Source organism: Oncorhynchus masou, chromosome 6 (assembly GCF_036934945.1).
Source record: "Oncorhynchus masou masou isolate Uvic2021 chromosome 6, UVic_Omas_1.1, whole genome shotgun sequence".
Taxonomy (NCBI): Eukaryota; Metazoa; Chordata; class Actinopteri; order Salmoniformes; family Salmonidae; genus Oncorhynchus; species Oncorhynchus masou.
In genome coordinates this window covers 27,638,200-27,655,138 of record NC_088217.1, presented here as the reverse complement: position 1 = coordinate 27,655,138, position 16,939 = coordinate 27,638,200, and the positions used below count along the sequence as shown (strand labels likewise).

Here is a 16,939-nt window from a genome sequence, read left to right as displayed (position 1 = left end):
ACTAAATACTTTTTTGCCCCACTGTATGTGACCTTAACATATACTCTGAAATTATCTGGGATGGTTTTTCTCTGATTTTAAACCACAAGTCCTGTTTTTTCAGGACTTGCGGTTGAATTAAATCATAATTGCCTGCAGTATAGAAGATTCATTTGTTGAAAATTAGCTCTCGGTGTGGGAATAATCTATTCGACTAGACTAGATGATAAGCACTCAGGAAAGTCATGGATCAGCTAATTTTCTTGGACTTTGTAAGGTTTCTCTGTAAGGAAGTGCAATGCTGTTGTTTCCACTTATTGCATCACTGGATCCATGTTAAGATTATTTGTCTTCCATCAATAAGATAGATCTGAATATTCAGTCATTCATTACTTGTCATCAGATTTCTATCCACCAGAGCATTACTAGACAGTGCAGGAAGAAGTTACTTACTGCAACATGCAATACAGACCTACTTTCTTATTAAGTGCATTACCATTGGCACAGACAAAGTGATCGTGTGCATTGTAATGTGGGATATTGTGGGTGATAAACTGGACTGTAGAAATGTCAGCGACGGAGGAGGCAACATAATGAGAGGCTTACACCACCACCACACATAGATGTTAGCCTTCCATGGGGAGTCCTGGGGGCCCTGAGCCCTGCTGCACCCTCTGCCACTCCCCCCACTCCCTCTCTGCATTCTCTGTGGCCAGGTTGGGGAGAACAGATGGTAGCCCACTAACAAGCGGCTGACTGCCAGCTGGGCTGTTCCATACTGGATCCAGTCCTGATTATTAGCACCTTGCCACGAGGACGACTAAAAAAGAAACCATGGTGCAGGGGGGGATGTCATATCAACAATAAGTGTCTCGTGCCTAGAATCTATCCTCTTTAACTGTGATAGAGCATATACTGAGTAGGAGCAAGTATCATCTTGATCTAGCAGATCACTCTGTGGTCATGCAGGTATAAACAGAATAATATGTCATATTTTCAAACTTGATACTTTATTATTTCAAACACATTACTTTGCAACACAATACTTAATAAAATACTTAATGTACTCTGTAGTTTGTATCACTGAAAAACCACATACATTTTGAATTCTTAGTGTTTCCTGATGTAGGCCTATTTTTCCATGCAGTAATTATTTCAATAATCAGTCATACATAATATGCTTAGTGTTTATGATATCTCCCTTTAAAAATGTGATATTGTTCATGCTTTCGTGAACTGCCAATCTCACAGAAAAGGAAAGTAGTTGGTACCTCAAGTGTTTCCCATACATATTGCTCATGCTTTGTGAATAGCACAATTCTGTTAAAAAAATAAACAAATGTGGACTCTTGCCACCAGGCACACAGATTGGGTGACAGAATGCTACCACAATCAGAAGCACAGACTAGGTGTGGAGGACAACCAGTACAAACATGCTGATAGAGGATATAGGATGTCTCTTGGGAATGTATTTTCAACTGAATATATAACCTAATATCTAGACACAACCATGCAGAGAGAGATCCATTCATACTATAGGTACTGTTGGGAGGGTACAAAAGAAAACAAGAAGACTGTCCTATGTTGGCTGAAGCAGTGTGAATATTTGACATGCTCTCTCTGGGTCAAATCCTAATTTGAGATACATGGATGTGGATGTAGCTTTAGTTTAGGTGTAAATCATGCATTCTTATCAATGAGAGATTTGCACAAAAATCTTAGTACTAAGGCCCCGATTCCAACCCAAGTTAAGCGTGTGTAAATGGAAGGTAATTACCTTTTTATGCGCTTTTCTCTCTATACATATTATGACCTTGAATTTAAGCTTGAGAATAGCATGATATTCACCTGCTATTCGTTTGAGGTGGAATAAATGAAGGTGTGGTGGAGTTGTGTCTACGGACACATCGTATTTTGACCTTGATTTAATTCCCCTCATAATTCCGCCATTTTAACTTGCAGGGAAACCATGAATAAGGTCAAGCTAGCCTGACAGTTCCAAGTGGAAAAAGCATGTGCTTTTTTTTTTCTAATTTAAATAACAGCATTCTCCATGCACTGTAATTTATATATTGATAAGAGCTATTAATAAGAGCTAGGTAAATGAGTATTCCGTTTGGAGAATTGTAAATAAACATGGCAGTTGTTTTAGATAATATTTTCTTATGATCCCTGGAGACAAATGTGACACCAGGCATATAGAAGCAAACTGAAAATCATATCAACATGACATGTATTTTTTTGCCCCTTTAACACAGTGAAATAGAAAACAAAAATTGCTGTGTCATTATTCAGAATTGTAATTGTGTGCCCTCATAATTTGCATTGATGAAATTTGTAGGCTTCTGTAGGGCTGAACCTGCCAAGTTGATGTATGCTCTTTAGAATGTTTTGATTATATGCACAGGCTTTTCTCTGTCTTATTTTACAATTAAACATTGAATATTAGCTACTATCTCGAGCCACCGTCAGTAATACCCACATACATTCATTTTTGCATCATTTCATTCTATTCCGTTTACCTTTCTTTCCTCTGTCATGTCCTTGTAAATTGTTCCTGAGGGTTGCTAGCATTAGTGGATCATATTCGGCTAACGTTGTGCAATAAGTTGGGACATGTAGCCTATTTGAATCATTATGGAACTAAGAACACACGACTGGACTGTTGTCATACAGTTCCATGATTAGTGGGAATTAGAGTAGATTTATAGGATTATTGTTCAACCTCTTGTACTCTTTTTTTTTTCCACCTTCCAATATTTTATGGATTGAACTTGAATATGACAGCTTTCAGTTTGACTCGAACCATTGTATTTTTTATTCATCAGTATATTTTGTGCGTAAAGCTTCTCCAAACCGTAATTCGTTTTAATTCATATATACTTTCCTACCCCAGAAATGTGCCTAAATAATCTACAAGATCAGAGTATTTTTAAATCTAACATTTGTTGCTGAAACAAAGACGAATATGCATAGATGGCTTTCTTTCATTAATCCCTATATTCTGACCCCGTTCTCTCTATGTATTCTATTAAGTCTGTCGACTATCTTCTAACTATATTTGTCTTTGGACACTGTGTTAAAAACCTCCAAACGAGCTTCAATGCCTTACAACACTCCTTCCGTGGCCTCCAACTGCTCTTAAATACTAGTAAAACGAAATGCATGCTCTTCAACCGATCGCTGCCCGTACCGGCCTGCCCGACTAGCATCACTACTCTGTACGGTTCTGACTTAGAATATGTGGACAACTATACATACCTAGGTGTCTGGCAAGACTGCCTCCTTCACTCAAGCTGCCAAACATACCCTTGTAAAACTGACTATCCTACCAATCCTTGACTTCGGCGATGTCATTTACAAAATAGCCTCCAACACTCTACTCAGCAAATTGGATGCAGTCTATCACAGTGCCATCCTTTTTGTCACCAAAGCCCCATATACTACCCACCACAGCGGCCTGTATGCTCTCGTTGGCTGGTCCTCGCTACATATTTGTCGCCAAACCCACTGGCTCTAGGTCATCTACAAGTCTTTGCTAGGTAAAGCTCTGCCTTATCTCAGCTCACTGGTCACCATAGCAACACCCACCTGTAGCACACGCTCCAGCACGTATATTCCACTGGTCATCCCCAAAGCCAACACCTCAAATGGCTGCCTTTCCTTACAGTTCTCTGCTGCCAATGACTGGAACGAATTGAAAAAAATCACTGAAATTGGAGACTTATATCACCCTCACTAACTTTAAGCTTCAGTTGTCAGAGCAGCTTACCAATTGCTGCAGCTGTACATAGCCCATCTTAAATAGCCCATCCAACCAACTACCTACCTCATCCCCATATTTGTTTTTGTTTTTCTGCTCTTTTGCACACCAGTATTTCTACTTGCACATCCTCATCTGCACATATCACTCCAGTGTAAAATGCTAAATTGTTAGTACTTCGCCACTATTGGCCTATTTATTTCCTTGCCTCCTTACTTAATTTGCACACACTGTATACTGATATTTCTATTGTGTTATTGAATGTACGTTTGTTTATTCCATGTGTTGTTTTTGTCACACTGCTTTGCTTTATCTTGGCCAGGTTGCAGTTGTAAATGAGAACTTGTTCTCAACTGGCCTATGGTTAAAATAAAGGTGACATTTAAAAAATTAAGTTACACTGTATTTAATGGGATGGCTTAAGATAAATGAACTGAAAATACCATCGAATGAAAACTCTAGAAAATATGGTGGCCAGCAAGTGGGAGGGTTTTACATTTATTCAGAGTGCGCAAGGTAGCCACACCTGCAGAGCGCATTACGCGACTCAATAAGGTAAGTCTGGATATACTGAGAAGTGTGTAGGATAGGAATAAATTCCTAAATCAGGATTCACCCCTCATTGCCTATTCAGTCAGAGTAGCAACGGAGAAGCTATACAATAACACCACATGTTGCTATAAAACTACAAATTACTTAGATTTTATATTTATATTTACTCAGTTTTCAGTTTGATATAATATTACAACTGTTGACAAAATCAAATATTGTAATGCATTGAGACATTAGCCCTAACAATGCAGGGTGGTGCCATAGGATAATTCTATGACTTAAGTCCTATATATTTTAGCTTCCATAATAAAGTTCATATTTGTGGCATTACCTCATCTTTATTTCTACTCAGTATGCTGTGCGTTTTCTGTAAGGGTGAATGTGCTTGGAAGAGAAACTGTGTACAATTGTATATAGTTGTGGAGTCAATGATATAAATTGAATTAACAGCCAAAAACTTGGACTTCCATACAAGACACAGGTTCATAAAACAACGCTGAACATTCTCACATAACCAGGGATAATTTTCAGGTACAATAACTAGTTGGCAAGAGAGAAACTAACTAGACTGTTGTCCTTCATCCACAATTACTAACAATAATTTTTTACAATATTTTCAGTTAAGAGCATTACCTGAATTTAACAGCACCTACTGTCTAACAGGATGACCAAAGAAACGGTTTAACAGAGCAAAAATATAGAAAATACCCTTTTGGTGTCATTATAGCAGCCATGCAACTCCAACCATTTGGGGCTGGTGTGTAGGGGTCAAAAGGTCATTGTTTATAAAGAATTCACCTGATTGTCAACAAAACCGACCAATTGCTTTAAAATGGCTTTTTTTCATAGGCGTATACTGTAGTAGGTAATTTCATTACAATTGCTTGGGTCTTGGGTATGTATGTTTATCCAGACTCCTAGATATTGATGACATTAACATCTTAGGCCCTGATAACATAACCCTATAATTACTTAGTGCCAAAGATATCTATGGTGACATCTATGGTAACCCAGAGCCATAAGTATCCATTAATCTCTCCATAGACATAAATGGCTCTGTGACATCATAGCCTTCTGATTACCCAGTACTATAGATATCAATGGTGTCTCCATAGAGACATGGCTCTGTGTGCTAACCTAATCTTCAATCCATATCCCCTCTCTACTCACTGATCGTCTCGCTACTCACCCCACCTCGGGGAATGTGAGAGCGCATGGTGGTGGAAGCGAGGAGGAGGAGAGAGGCATCCCTCACCTATGTGGGGGGCCAGATGGGCCCTCCCAGGATCAGCAAGCCCAGGAACAGCAGGGGTAGAGGCGAGCGCAGGCTTGGGGCCGAGCTCGGGCTGCACAGGTCGAAGAGGCTGCCCTGGAAGCGGATCTTCCTGGACTCTTCTCTTAGCGTCTCCCAGATGGAGCCCACCTCCTCCTGACATCCGGACAGTGCCGTCAGGGCACACGTGTGGAACGCCTCCCAGTGGCTAGGGATGAAAGATCAATCAATGAATCAGTCAAATATATTTTATAAAGCCCTTTTTACATCAGCAGTTGTTTCAGTGCTTTACAAGAGGGTCTTCCACAAATCCACTACCTGTTTCATATTTGACATGAAAACATGCCATTGGTTTTCAATCTATTGGATTGAAGAATGTCATTGATTTGATTTATCTGGCACTTTAATCGCCTCACATGCCAGGCTTCAAAGCTCACCTGTAACACATATGGCCAAAGGTGTGTTTTACAGGAGTATTTTTGGTTTATTATTGTTTTTTATACTACTGTCCAGTGAAACTGTAACAGTTTTTATTCTAGTGTTTTGCAAGATCAACCCACCTTTATTTTGTAGTCACAGAAATTAGATTGAAAAAAGAGCTGATGCTGCACAGGGAACTTCTTTCACCCGGGGAAGGCAAGGCCTGCGTAAGCTTTAGACAATATTATTTTTTACTATGTATAGGAATGCACTCAGTAACAATAAAAAAATATATAGAAGATGGCCTCTGAGTTTCATTACTGCTGCAGCAGAGTTGTACATTATTCAGTACAGTGGCTCAGTGTTTCAGCACCATTCACTTATGCTATCTTCCTCAGAGGTTGCAGCATCTCTCTCTTCACACCTTACCTTACAGCATCTCTCTCTACACACCTTACTGGATTTCGATATTAGGTCTTATTTGCACAAGCAGAAGGAGACTGCTTAAAAAAACACAGACACTGTTTTATACGTTCTGACTACAGTTGTAAGAGTAATCAGGTCCCATGAGATCCCGGTGCACTGCAAACACAGATGCAGCTACGTAGAGGATGCTGTACGTTGCACACACACACACACACACACACACACACACACACACACACACACACACACACACACACACACACACACACACACACACACACACACACACACACACACACACACACACACACACACACACACACACACACACACACACACACACACACACACGGACACAGACACCCCTCTCACCTACACACAGCTTCCACTCCCATCTCGTTGGTCACATTCTCCTGGTAGTTATCCATGCTCTCCCCCAGCTCCAGAACACAGTCAGAGAAGTCCCTGTAAATATTCTTACACTTCACATCTGCCGCTGAGACTCTTGTCACAGCCAAGGACACTGCAAAACACACACAGAGAGAAAAATACATCCAAATGCATTAAGGAAGGAAAGGCCATTATATTGCCTGTTGTGAAAAAAAAAATCTGTATCCATATGGTACATATCCTGCTTATTCATTTTTACCATATGTTTTATTGTACAATTCAGGCATTGCTCCTACAGGGTCCAAATATAATTGTTTTATGTCATGATAGAATAGCAATAGGCTCTCATCTTTATCTAGATCAGTGGACGCTGGTGAGAGGAGCTGTAGGATGACGAGCTCATTGTAATGGCAGGAATGCAGTGAATGGAATGGAGTCAAACGTGGTTTCCATATGTTTGATGTGTTTGATACCGTTCCATTAATTCCATTCCAGCCATTACATTGAGCCCGTTCTCTTATAGCTCCTCCCACCAGCCTCCACTGATCCAGACCTTTATCCACCTCCCTGTTTGAAGGGAAGAGTGTCTTCTGAAACAAATGGGAGGATGCCAGAAGTAGGTCACCCTCCTTCTTTGTTGTTCTTGGAGTTAAAATGGAGGAAACAGAGACATAACAGCTTTCAGCATCCCTCCCAGGAAGTCTGGCTAATGTTTTTCTTCCAGTCTTTCAAAATGGCCTTTCAATGTAGTTTTAATGACGAGATTGCATTAGAGATATTTGTCCTCCTGTGATTTAGAGATGCTTCAAAGGGTGGATGATGCCATCAGCAGATATGTCCGTTGCCAATAGATATAATCAGCATAGGCTACCTGTGAGAATGGTTCATGTCACAATTCTCTCCCATCTACCTCCTCCCTCCCTTCCCCTTATTGATCATTTAGGCTCAGGGGTCAGGTATCAGGGATAAGTTGTCCAAGGCCACTGTAATAGCCACTGTCTGTTATATAAGCTTGAATGATTGATTTTAAAGCATAGAAAACATTGAAGTATATCAGGGCATGGGTTATATTGTGATTCTGAGAATAGAGCAACTGCCCCCAGATTTGGTTGCTTACCTGGATTATTTGCAGTGTCCCACTGCACATTCAATCCAATGCCCCCTCCCCAAATACAGTGGCTTGCAAAAGTATTCACCCTCCTTGGCATTTTTCCTATTTTATTGCTTTACAAACTGGAAATAAAATAGATTTTTGGGGGGTTTGTAATCATGTGATTTACACAACATGCAAAATATTTTTTTTATTGTGAATCAAACAAGAAATAAGACAAATAACTGAACTTGAGCATGCATAATTATTCACCCCCCCCCCCCCCAAAAAAGTCAATACTTTGTAGAGCCACCTTTTGCAGCAATTACAGCTGCAAGTCTCTTGGGGTATGTCTTTATACGCATGGCACGTCTAGCCACTGAGATTTTTGCCCATTCTTCAAGGCAAAACTGCTCCAGCTCCAAGTTGGATGGGTTCCGCTGGTGTACATCAATCTTTAAGTCATACCACAGATTCTCAATTGGATTGAGGTCTGGGCTTTGACTAGGCCATTCCAAGACATTTAAACGTTTACCCTTAAACCACTCAAGTGTTGCTTTATCTTTGGTCTCTTTGTTGTCCTCTCTGCCTCTCTCTATTAATGCCCTCATTGCTTGGTCCGTGAGTTTTGGTGGGCTGTCCTTTCTTGGCAGGTTTTTTGTGGTGCCATTTTCTTTCCATTTTTTTAATAATGGATTTAACAGTGCTCTGTGGGATGTTCAAAGTTTCAGATGTTTTTTATAATCCAACCTTGATCTGTACTTCTCCACAACTTTGGAGAGCTCCTTGGTCTTCATGGTGATGCTTGCTTGGTGGTGCAACTTGCTTAGTGGTGTTGCAGACTCTGGAGCCTATCAGAACAGGTGTATATATAATGAGATCATGTGACAGATCATGTAACATTTAGATTGCATACAGGTGAACTTTATTTAACTAATTATGTGACTTCTGAATGTAATTGGTTGCACCAGACCTTATTTAGGGGCTTCATAGCAAAGGGGGTGAATACATATGCACCACCACTTTTTCGTTTTTCTATTTTTTATTTTAAGAAGTAATTTTTACATTTCACTTGTAATTTTATGTATGTCCATTAAATGAAATCAATATAAAAATCTATTTAAATTACAGGTTGTAATCCAACAAAATAGGAATAATGCCAAGGGGGATGAATACTTTTGCAAGGCACTATATAATAATAATGATATTTAAAAATATATATTAGCTGTAATACTACTGGCCACCTAGCAATTTTATGACGTTGGCTTTAGCTAGCCTAGATAGGGTCCCAATCTCCCAATCTCATAAACAGCATACCACCACCCTGCAACCCACTGCTGGCTTGACACTGAAGCTAAGCAGGGTTGGTCTTGGATGGGAGACCAGATGCTGCTGGAAGTGGTGTTAGAGGGCCAGTAGAGGGCACTATTTCCTCTGATATATATAAAAGATCCCAATGCCCCAGGGCAGTGATTGGGGACATTGCCCCAGGGCAGTGATTGGGGACATTGCCCTGTGTAGGGTGCTGTCTTCTGGATGGGACATTAAACAGGTGTCCTGACTCTCTGTGGTAACTAAAATATCCGGCCCTCATACCATCATGGCCAACTAATCATCCCCAGCTTCCAATTGGATCATTCTGCTTCCCTGTAACTATTCTGAGGGTTGTTCCTGTAGATGATAAAACTTACCTGGTAAAATAAGGACAAAATTAAATAGCTGCCATACCTGCTGGCAAGGTTGGTAGACTTCAGAAAAGCAAGCAATTACTGAATACAACTCACATTCCTTTCAATCATTTACCCAGTTTTTACCAGATAAGCATATTTAGTTTCTTTAAAAAAATAACCACCAGTCAGGAGGATACAGCTCAAGAGGTAAACTTAAATATGCAGAGACATTTACATATATATTCTTTGTACATAGAATTAAGCATAATGATTAAAACATGTTTCAGGTATTTGAAAAATGCATAATTCTCCAACTTCAGGATGGGGCCTAGTCCCCCTCCAGCCATACTCAGTACTTTGTGACCCCAAACCAGCACAACATTGCAAGTCTATTTCTTGTCAAATATCATTCAAGCACTCCAAAATCTAACTGCACACACCTGAGTGACAATGTATTATTGATAAGCACTTTAAATATGAAAAAGGCTTGGCACTATCAAATAGTAGGCTACAACTCTATTCTCACTCTGCATGCAACATCTACATTTAGTCTACACCCTTAATTAATAAATATTACGTTTCATCCAATATATTATAAAAACAGAGCCAATACAGTGGTGTCGAAAAATAAATAAATTGAATATGACAAATTATTATTCTACAAATAAATATGTATCTAGAACGATTATTGAACCCGTCTTACCTAATGTAATACATGCACAAAATATTAGAATCTTCGCTGACGTAAATCCCATTCCCATATCAAACCCAGCGGAGGGTGCCTCTCGCCATCTGTGGGATCCAACAAAGTCGCTCATAAATTGAGAAAAAAATCAAAGCGAAGTAAGATGAATCGATCAAGATAAATTACTTATGACGTCATATCTGGTTACCAGGAGGCGATTGACATTTGCAGTATCAGTTGCAGTTTATTCTCGATCCAAAACATGATAACAACGGTGACGTTACTTAACCTGCCCCTCGCGTGCGTGCTTCGTCTCAGAGCGCTTCTCTCACCTCATCAACGCTCTTCGCCAGAGATACGTTTGGTGCCATCCCATGTCTCTCATTTGCTGACAAACAAATAGCCCATTGGTACATATGGACAGTTTGCTCTCAGTCGGATCCCTTGTCAATCTGACATCAGTCATCTTTGATTTCTTCTGAGAATAATATTGAGCAAAATCAAAAGACCAAATAAAGTGCTTATTTCAGAGCGTCATAAATTGAGGCATGGAATCAAAACAAATGTCTGTCACATGCTCCAAATACAACAGGTGTAGACTTTACCATGAAATGCTTACTTAAGAGCCCTTTCCCAACAATGCAGATTGAAAATGACAATTATACAAAATAAAAAGGAAATAGAAACACAATAAAATAACAAGGATATATACAGTACAAGGAGCACCGGTACTGAGTCAATGTGCTAGGCAATCAGGATAGATAATAAACAGAGTAGCTGCAGTGTGTGAAAGAGTGTGTGGCATGAATATGTGTGTGTGTGTGCATATGTAGTTTGTGTGTGTTGGAGTGTCAGCGCAGTATGTGTGAAAAAATATATAATTCATAATTCAACCAGTTACATTTATTGTAGTATGGTTTGGGACAAAATTAAACCGGACTCTGAAAGCAAGTACCTTTTCAAATGCATTTGTATCATTCACATTTAACAATGTAACCTGGTAGCTGATGGCCTTTTCTTTTGAAATTCTCTTCGCTGAGCCTTACAAAGCATCTTTATGATATTCCAAAGTATGACACTGAAAAACCTGGTCCACATTAAGGAAAACCTTCCCTTGGAGGAACTTGGGAGACCCTTTTGGTCACTATCTCAATTCCTGACCGTGCAGACAGGGAGTCAGCCACTAAGGCATAGAATAAAATTGAACTAAAAGCCCAATATCATAATACTTCAGGAATTTAAGTATTTAAATACATTTGTAAAAGTAAAAAAAAGGGAAAAAGATTGATTGAAATACTTGGTGTAGCATTATAGCTTTCTTTGGCAGGTCTAAAATGCCAAGTCTTCCCCATGTCTTTCATGGAGCTGGCATGGTGATTCAATTACTCAGTCTTTAGTCTCATATCAGTCCGTTAGTGTTTCAACCACACAGTGATAAAAAACAAGTTCCTTTATTAAACTAAATGTGGGCCAAATATGCACAATTATGACCATGTCCAACTAGAGTGGTGTCTAAATGGGACACACTCGTGACACCAGTGTCTTCAGTCCAAGAACCCTTGACATTGAGACATTTGGTGTATGCCTATGTATCAGCGGCGAAAAGCTCTTGGATAACTAACTAGGTCCACCCAGAGGTTTAGCAGAGGTTGATGGTGTTGACGGTTGTGATGTCATGGGCCTTGAACATGGGCCTGGTGGATATTGATATGAAGACGGCCACATCATGGAATGGTTTACTGATCTACTCCCACCGCTCTCTTGGTACGTTTTCTTGGGGAGGCTTTAGGGGATGCCGATGCCTTGCCTGTAAGAGAGAGCGAGTGTAAGAGAGAAAGAGGGATGATCAATACAGCCATTTGAGTTGATATTCATCTTTGTACAGACAAGATAAAAACAGAGGAGGCCTTTTCAAGTACACTTCCAAAAAAGTGGTTGTTATAAGCAGAGTTTGAATTTTGTCTTCCTGCACTCAGGAAGAAACGCTATGACAGAGTATTAAAGATCATGACAAAGCTCAACTTACTCATGATGTTGAGGGTCTCTTGGGGAATCCAGCTTATGTCCACACCGTTCATCCCACCAGTGCCCGTCTCCACCTTCACAGGGAACCTCTTCCTCTGCACAACAGAGATGAAAGGTCATCACTTCATTCACCCTGGTGCTCATTTTTAATATAACATTCAACACCTTATGTAAAGATGTGGAGATATTTTAAAATATGACAATTTAGATTCGTGAAACTCATACCGTCCTAGACTCCAGCACCTGGTACATGCCAAAGACCGCCAAGACAACCAATCCAGTCAGGAAGATATACATGAATATTCTGGAGGAGAAACAAAGGAAAACATGTCATACTATAAAAATGAGTTAAAATATTTAAACAAATGTACCTAAAACATATATTAAAATAACCAAATACTGGCATAAAAATAGAATTGATGTATGCAAAAAATGCTTACGTCTCTCCATCCAATCCCTCCTCCAGCTCAACGATAGTGACGGTCTGGTTGTAAATGGCCGTCTGGAAACCGTTGCCCTGCAGGACAGTCAAAACACAAGATCAGCGCCTCAGGACATACATTCCAATGAACTTCTGAACCTGGCCGGGGTGATGTCTGAACACCTGGTCAACCACCCATATGAGCTGGGCATACTGAAGATGCAAAACATTACAATAATAAAAACAATCAATAAATCTAGTCTCACCTCACTGTCCTGGTAGTTGAGTAGGATAACCAGGCCGAAGGGACGACCAGCCATAGGCTGAGCAGGGATGAAGGAGTACTCAAAGGAGGCCTGCTTCTGGGGCTGGACCACAGCGCTCAGGGGCAAGGCTGTGAACTAGATACCAAAAAAATCTTGGGAACTTTCTGCCATTGTTGATCAGAAAAGTAGACAATACTACATTTTACAGGGCATTCCATGTATATTTGGTAAATACAACACACTGTTTTTGAACTAACTGTCATCTATCATAGGTAATACATATGTTATCAGGTTTGTAAAGGCTTTATAATAAGTTAATATTATAGTAATTGTTAGTTAATAAATTGGAAGTAAACAGATTACAAACCCCATTATAATGTATGAAGTGTTACAGAATCATGTGTGTTTTCATGGGGACTTTCTATTCCTCAGATGAGGCATGCAGGCGTCATGCATCTGAGACACCAGACTCACGTTCTGGATGTAGAACTGGAAGTCCTGAGGGTAACGGAAGGAGGCCTCCAGGGAATGGACAGTGAAATCCTGGCTTCCCTTGTTGGTGAAGCCCACCAGGAACTTCACAATCTCATTGGCTGGGAACTCTGGATAGAGGGCACAAAGATATACAAATTAAACCATTGATGTGAATGAATAATTAAATTCAACGCTGTCTTGCATATTAGCCTTTAAATTTACAATGAATGACTGAGTGTAAAATGATATGAAAGTCTTCATCAAGGAAGAGAAGGCCAACCTTCCCCAGTCACAAAGACAATGGTGGTGTCAGCATCAGGGTGAGAGGTTACATCTCCAACTGCAGCATCTTCATCTATGTCATCTTCTGTTTCCTGAGAGATTTAAAAATATCAAATCAAATAGCAATATGTCAAATGACTGTCTGGTTCATTTGGCAGGGACAATAGAAGCCGCTTTCATCCCAGTTCGACCAACGACACATACTGAGCCTGGGACCTGATCTTCTTCCACCAGCACCTCATCCTCTTCCTCCTCCTCCTCCTCATCGACTGTTGAATCCGGGAAAATATCCTCCGCAGACTCAGAGTCTGCAGATACTCGGCCTGTCCAAACAGAGAAGAAGCCATTAGCAATGTGTGCATTTTAACACATACACATTGCAGAAATTGCTATAATAACTGACAAATGTGATTTCAACTCGCCACCTGTTAAAAAGGCCAGGTCTTTTAACCTAACGTTACCCCTAGTTTGTCCATCTTCACAAAAAATACACATAGGATACAGTGGATCAAATAAATGTAAACTAGTGACACTACTAAATAGATACAAGTGATAATGAAAAGAGATTAATTAGTTAATTGTGCTCGTTCACAAACTAGGTCCTGTTATGCTTCATGATTGGTAGGCCTAATTAATCGAAAATGCTGTATAAACTTTGTATAACAAATTGCAAAGTCAATCATTTAGTAGTAGGCCTGCCCTATTGTATCAATTTCAACACTATGTAACAGGCAAGATACAACGTAAAAGTAAGCGCCTCACACGGGTGTTACAATGCATCAACACAGTACTAACGCAACGATGATCCTGGGACACGTCACCATAGAGAAAAGGGGAACTCAGTGTAGAGATTACCGTTCTCCAAGCAGCAGTATATTATGCTGGCAGCATGACCGCATATCTTTTACTTGTATTTTTCAAAATAAGAGCCCCCCTGCAAAGATATGCTAAACTTTGTGAATATCATTTTTTTTAGCGCTCTAGTGCAGAATACTAGTTGTGTATAGAAACAAATATTGCCTACCAGACACATTTTGTCTTGAAAAAGGTGTCCTTTTTGTTTCTCCATTTAAGGTTCTTATTGTCTTTCACCACAAAACTACATCTATGGAAATGTTGCATTTGCATAAGCATGCGATGTCTCAACAAGCCTATATTGAGAAAGCTTCCCAAAGTGTTATGTTCCTGCTATAATTTTATGTTAAATGCATTTGTTTAATTAATCAAATATGGATATTGAGCACGAAGCTTTAAGACAATGCAGTCTTCAAACGTTAAATATCACTGAATGAAAAACTGCGTTATGCCACGTCAATGTTAACTTTGTTAACGTTTCATTATTGCAATGAACTCTGGACCGTTGGAGTGACGAATACAAATTCAAAAGGATAAAATGACTTACCGAAGGATATCAGGCCACATGGGAAAGCCATGAGAAAAAGTACAAGTATTTTTGATCCGAAATTGAACATTTTGCTGCGGTCAAGTTCGTAGCTTGCTACATACACACCAGCACTCAGGAAAAGGAAGAAAAGTTAGAGAAGACGTGGGATAAGAGTTTTAAGACACGCCCATACTATGCACGCATAGGTATTGTCAAACTGTTTAGGAGAAATTGATTGACTCAACAACAACAAAAACACATGTCATTCTTCCATCCATCATCGATAATTAAATTAATTTATGTTGGAGGGGGGGGGGGGTCTCAGTATAGTTAACCATTGTAGATCATTTTAGGTCTACGCTGTCTACATTTTTATAATGTTTTTTTTGTATCTTTGCAGACACTATAATTTTCTCTTTTTTTAGCACAGTAGCAAACACATTAGTACATTTCCCAAAACGTACAAACCAAAAATGAGTCCTAATCTTTCAGTCAAAAATAAAGCGGTGCTGCATCCCTTGGTATAAAACTCACACAAAATATTCTCTCTCTTTTGCGCATTACCAAAATGTGGCTCAGCATGAGTTGTTTTCATAGGAAGGATTGTGGTTTTCTGCAGATTGCCCTGCTGATGCACAAAAGAAATGACAAGCTAACATCCTGCAGCAAACTCCCAGAAAGAACCCTAGATGAATCTGCATCACTAAAACCAACACCTTAAAATACAAATTTAATAGTTTAGTACAGAATTACGCTTCAATATAATTACATCTAGGATCAATCTTTTAGAGAGTCACAGGGAGGGATTAAAATATTTATTTTTTAATTTTTCTCAAGCGAGTCTGAATTTATCAGGTTTATAAACTCGCAATCATGGCAGATAGCTGTAACAGCAGCACTCAAACAACAGGTAAGTCTGATCTATTTTAACTCACAATATTATTTAGATTTTTTAAACTTTTATTTAACTAGGCAAGACAGTTAAGAACAAATTCTTATTTTCAATGACGGTCTAGAAACAGTGGATATTGTGGTGTCCTTTTTAAAAGCTTGTTTGAAGTTAGACAATATTTTATTCTCATCAAGAGGTCAAAAAGGTCAAATTTACATGCCATAAAAAAAATGCAGCTCAAAACTCTTCAGGTTCAAAGATTGGTGTCAGTGTAATAAAAAAAAACAAGTATTACACAGTGTAATCCAAATGAACCCACACACTGTTGTAGGCTCCCAAAAGACATGTGGGAGGATATACAACAGTGTGTTGGTTAATTTAGTTTACTTTGAACTATTTATTCAATTCAGTGTCTTCTGGAGCTATAGACATATTACACATAACAAGCCATCAAATCTTGAAAGAAAAATGAATACCCACACACTATTCTATGCACCTGCCGTTTTACTGTGCAAAATCTAGACATGCCATAAAGTCTTGTCAGTCGAATGCAAAGAAAACAACGTATACTAACGGTTCTGTTTCTTGTTGTTGTTCTCCCCATAGTTTCTGGTATTTTCTGCGGGTCTTTTGAGCTGTGGATCCTACTGTCAGTTGTCAGCACAATGTTGGTCTTTTCAGTGTGCTGGAATATTCTTTGCTGTATCGAAACACATTGTACAGGTAAGACTGAAGTCAGTGGTTAACACAACCTCTGATTGAAAAGACAATACTGACAGAGAACACTCTTTTGTTGTTACAGATAAAGATAAAGGAATTCTGCCCCGCTTCAGAAGGAGGTGTGTATCTAATTGCAGTTTTTCTCAATTGCCTACAAGCAATTTTTTGATCTGTGCTCAAATCCATTTACAGATCTTCTGATCATATTCTTGGTTTTGTACCTGACT

At 39.4% G+C, this 16,939-nt stretch overlaps 2 protein-coding genes across 4 annotated transcripts; both read right to left on the bottom strand.

Annotated features, from left to right (window-relative positions):
* Window positions 1-972: 972 nt before the first annotated feature.
* LOC135541794 (neuritin-like) lies at window positions 973-11,037 on the bottom strand. 3 transcript variants are annotated; one of them, XM_064968183.1, is made up of 4 exons: window positions 10,457-11,037; window positions 10,267-10,355; window positions 6,786-6,936; window positions 973-5,775 (listed from the first exon to the last, which is right to left on the bottom strand). In XM_064968183.1, exons 2-4 carry the CDS (start codon window positions 10,322-10,324, stop codon window positions 5,550-5,552), a joined length of 435 nt encoding a protein of 144 aa, XP_064824255.1. In that variant the 5' UTR covers window positions 10,325-10,355; window positions 10,457-11,037; the 3' UTR covers window positions 973-5,549. The 3 variants fall into 3 exon arrangements, with proteins under 3 accessions (XP_064824255.1, XP_064824254.1, XP_064824256.1); XM_064968182.1 differs by having other exon boundaries at window positions 10,267-11,037; XM_064968184.1 differs by lacking the exons at window positions 10,267-10,355; window positions 10,457-11,037 and adding an exon at window positions 7,063-7,140.
* Window positions 11,038-11,136: 99 nt separating this feature from the next.
* Window positions 11,137-15,267, bottom strand: LOC135541793 (translocon-associated protein subunit alpha). Its single transcript, XM_064968181.1, has 9 exons — window positions 15,119-15,267; window positions 13,921-14,039; window positions 13,715-13,808; window positions 13,435-13,562; window positions 12,961-13,095; window positions 12,714-12,790; window positions 12,499-12,577; window positions 12,275-12,368; window positions 11,137-12,055 (listed from the first exon to the last, which is right to left on the bottom strand). The coding sequence occupies exons 1-9, from the start codon at window positions 15,186-15,188 to the stop codon at window positions 11,985-11,987; spliced, it is 867 nt and encodes a 288-aa protein (XP_064824253.1). The 5' UTR covers window positions 15,189-15,267; the 3' UTR covers window positions 11,137-11,984.
* Window positions 15,268-16,939: the final 1,672 nt, after the last annotated feature.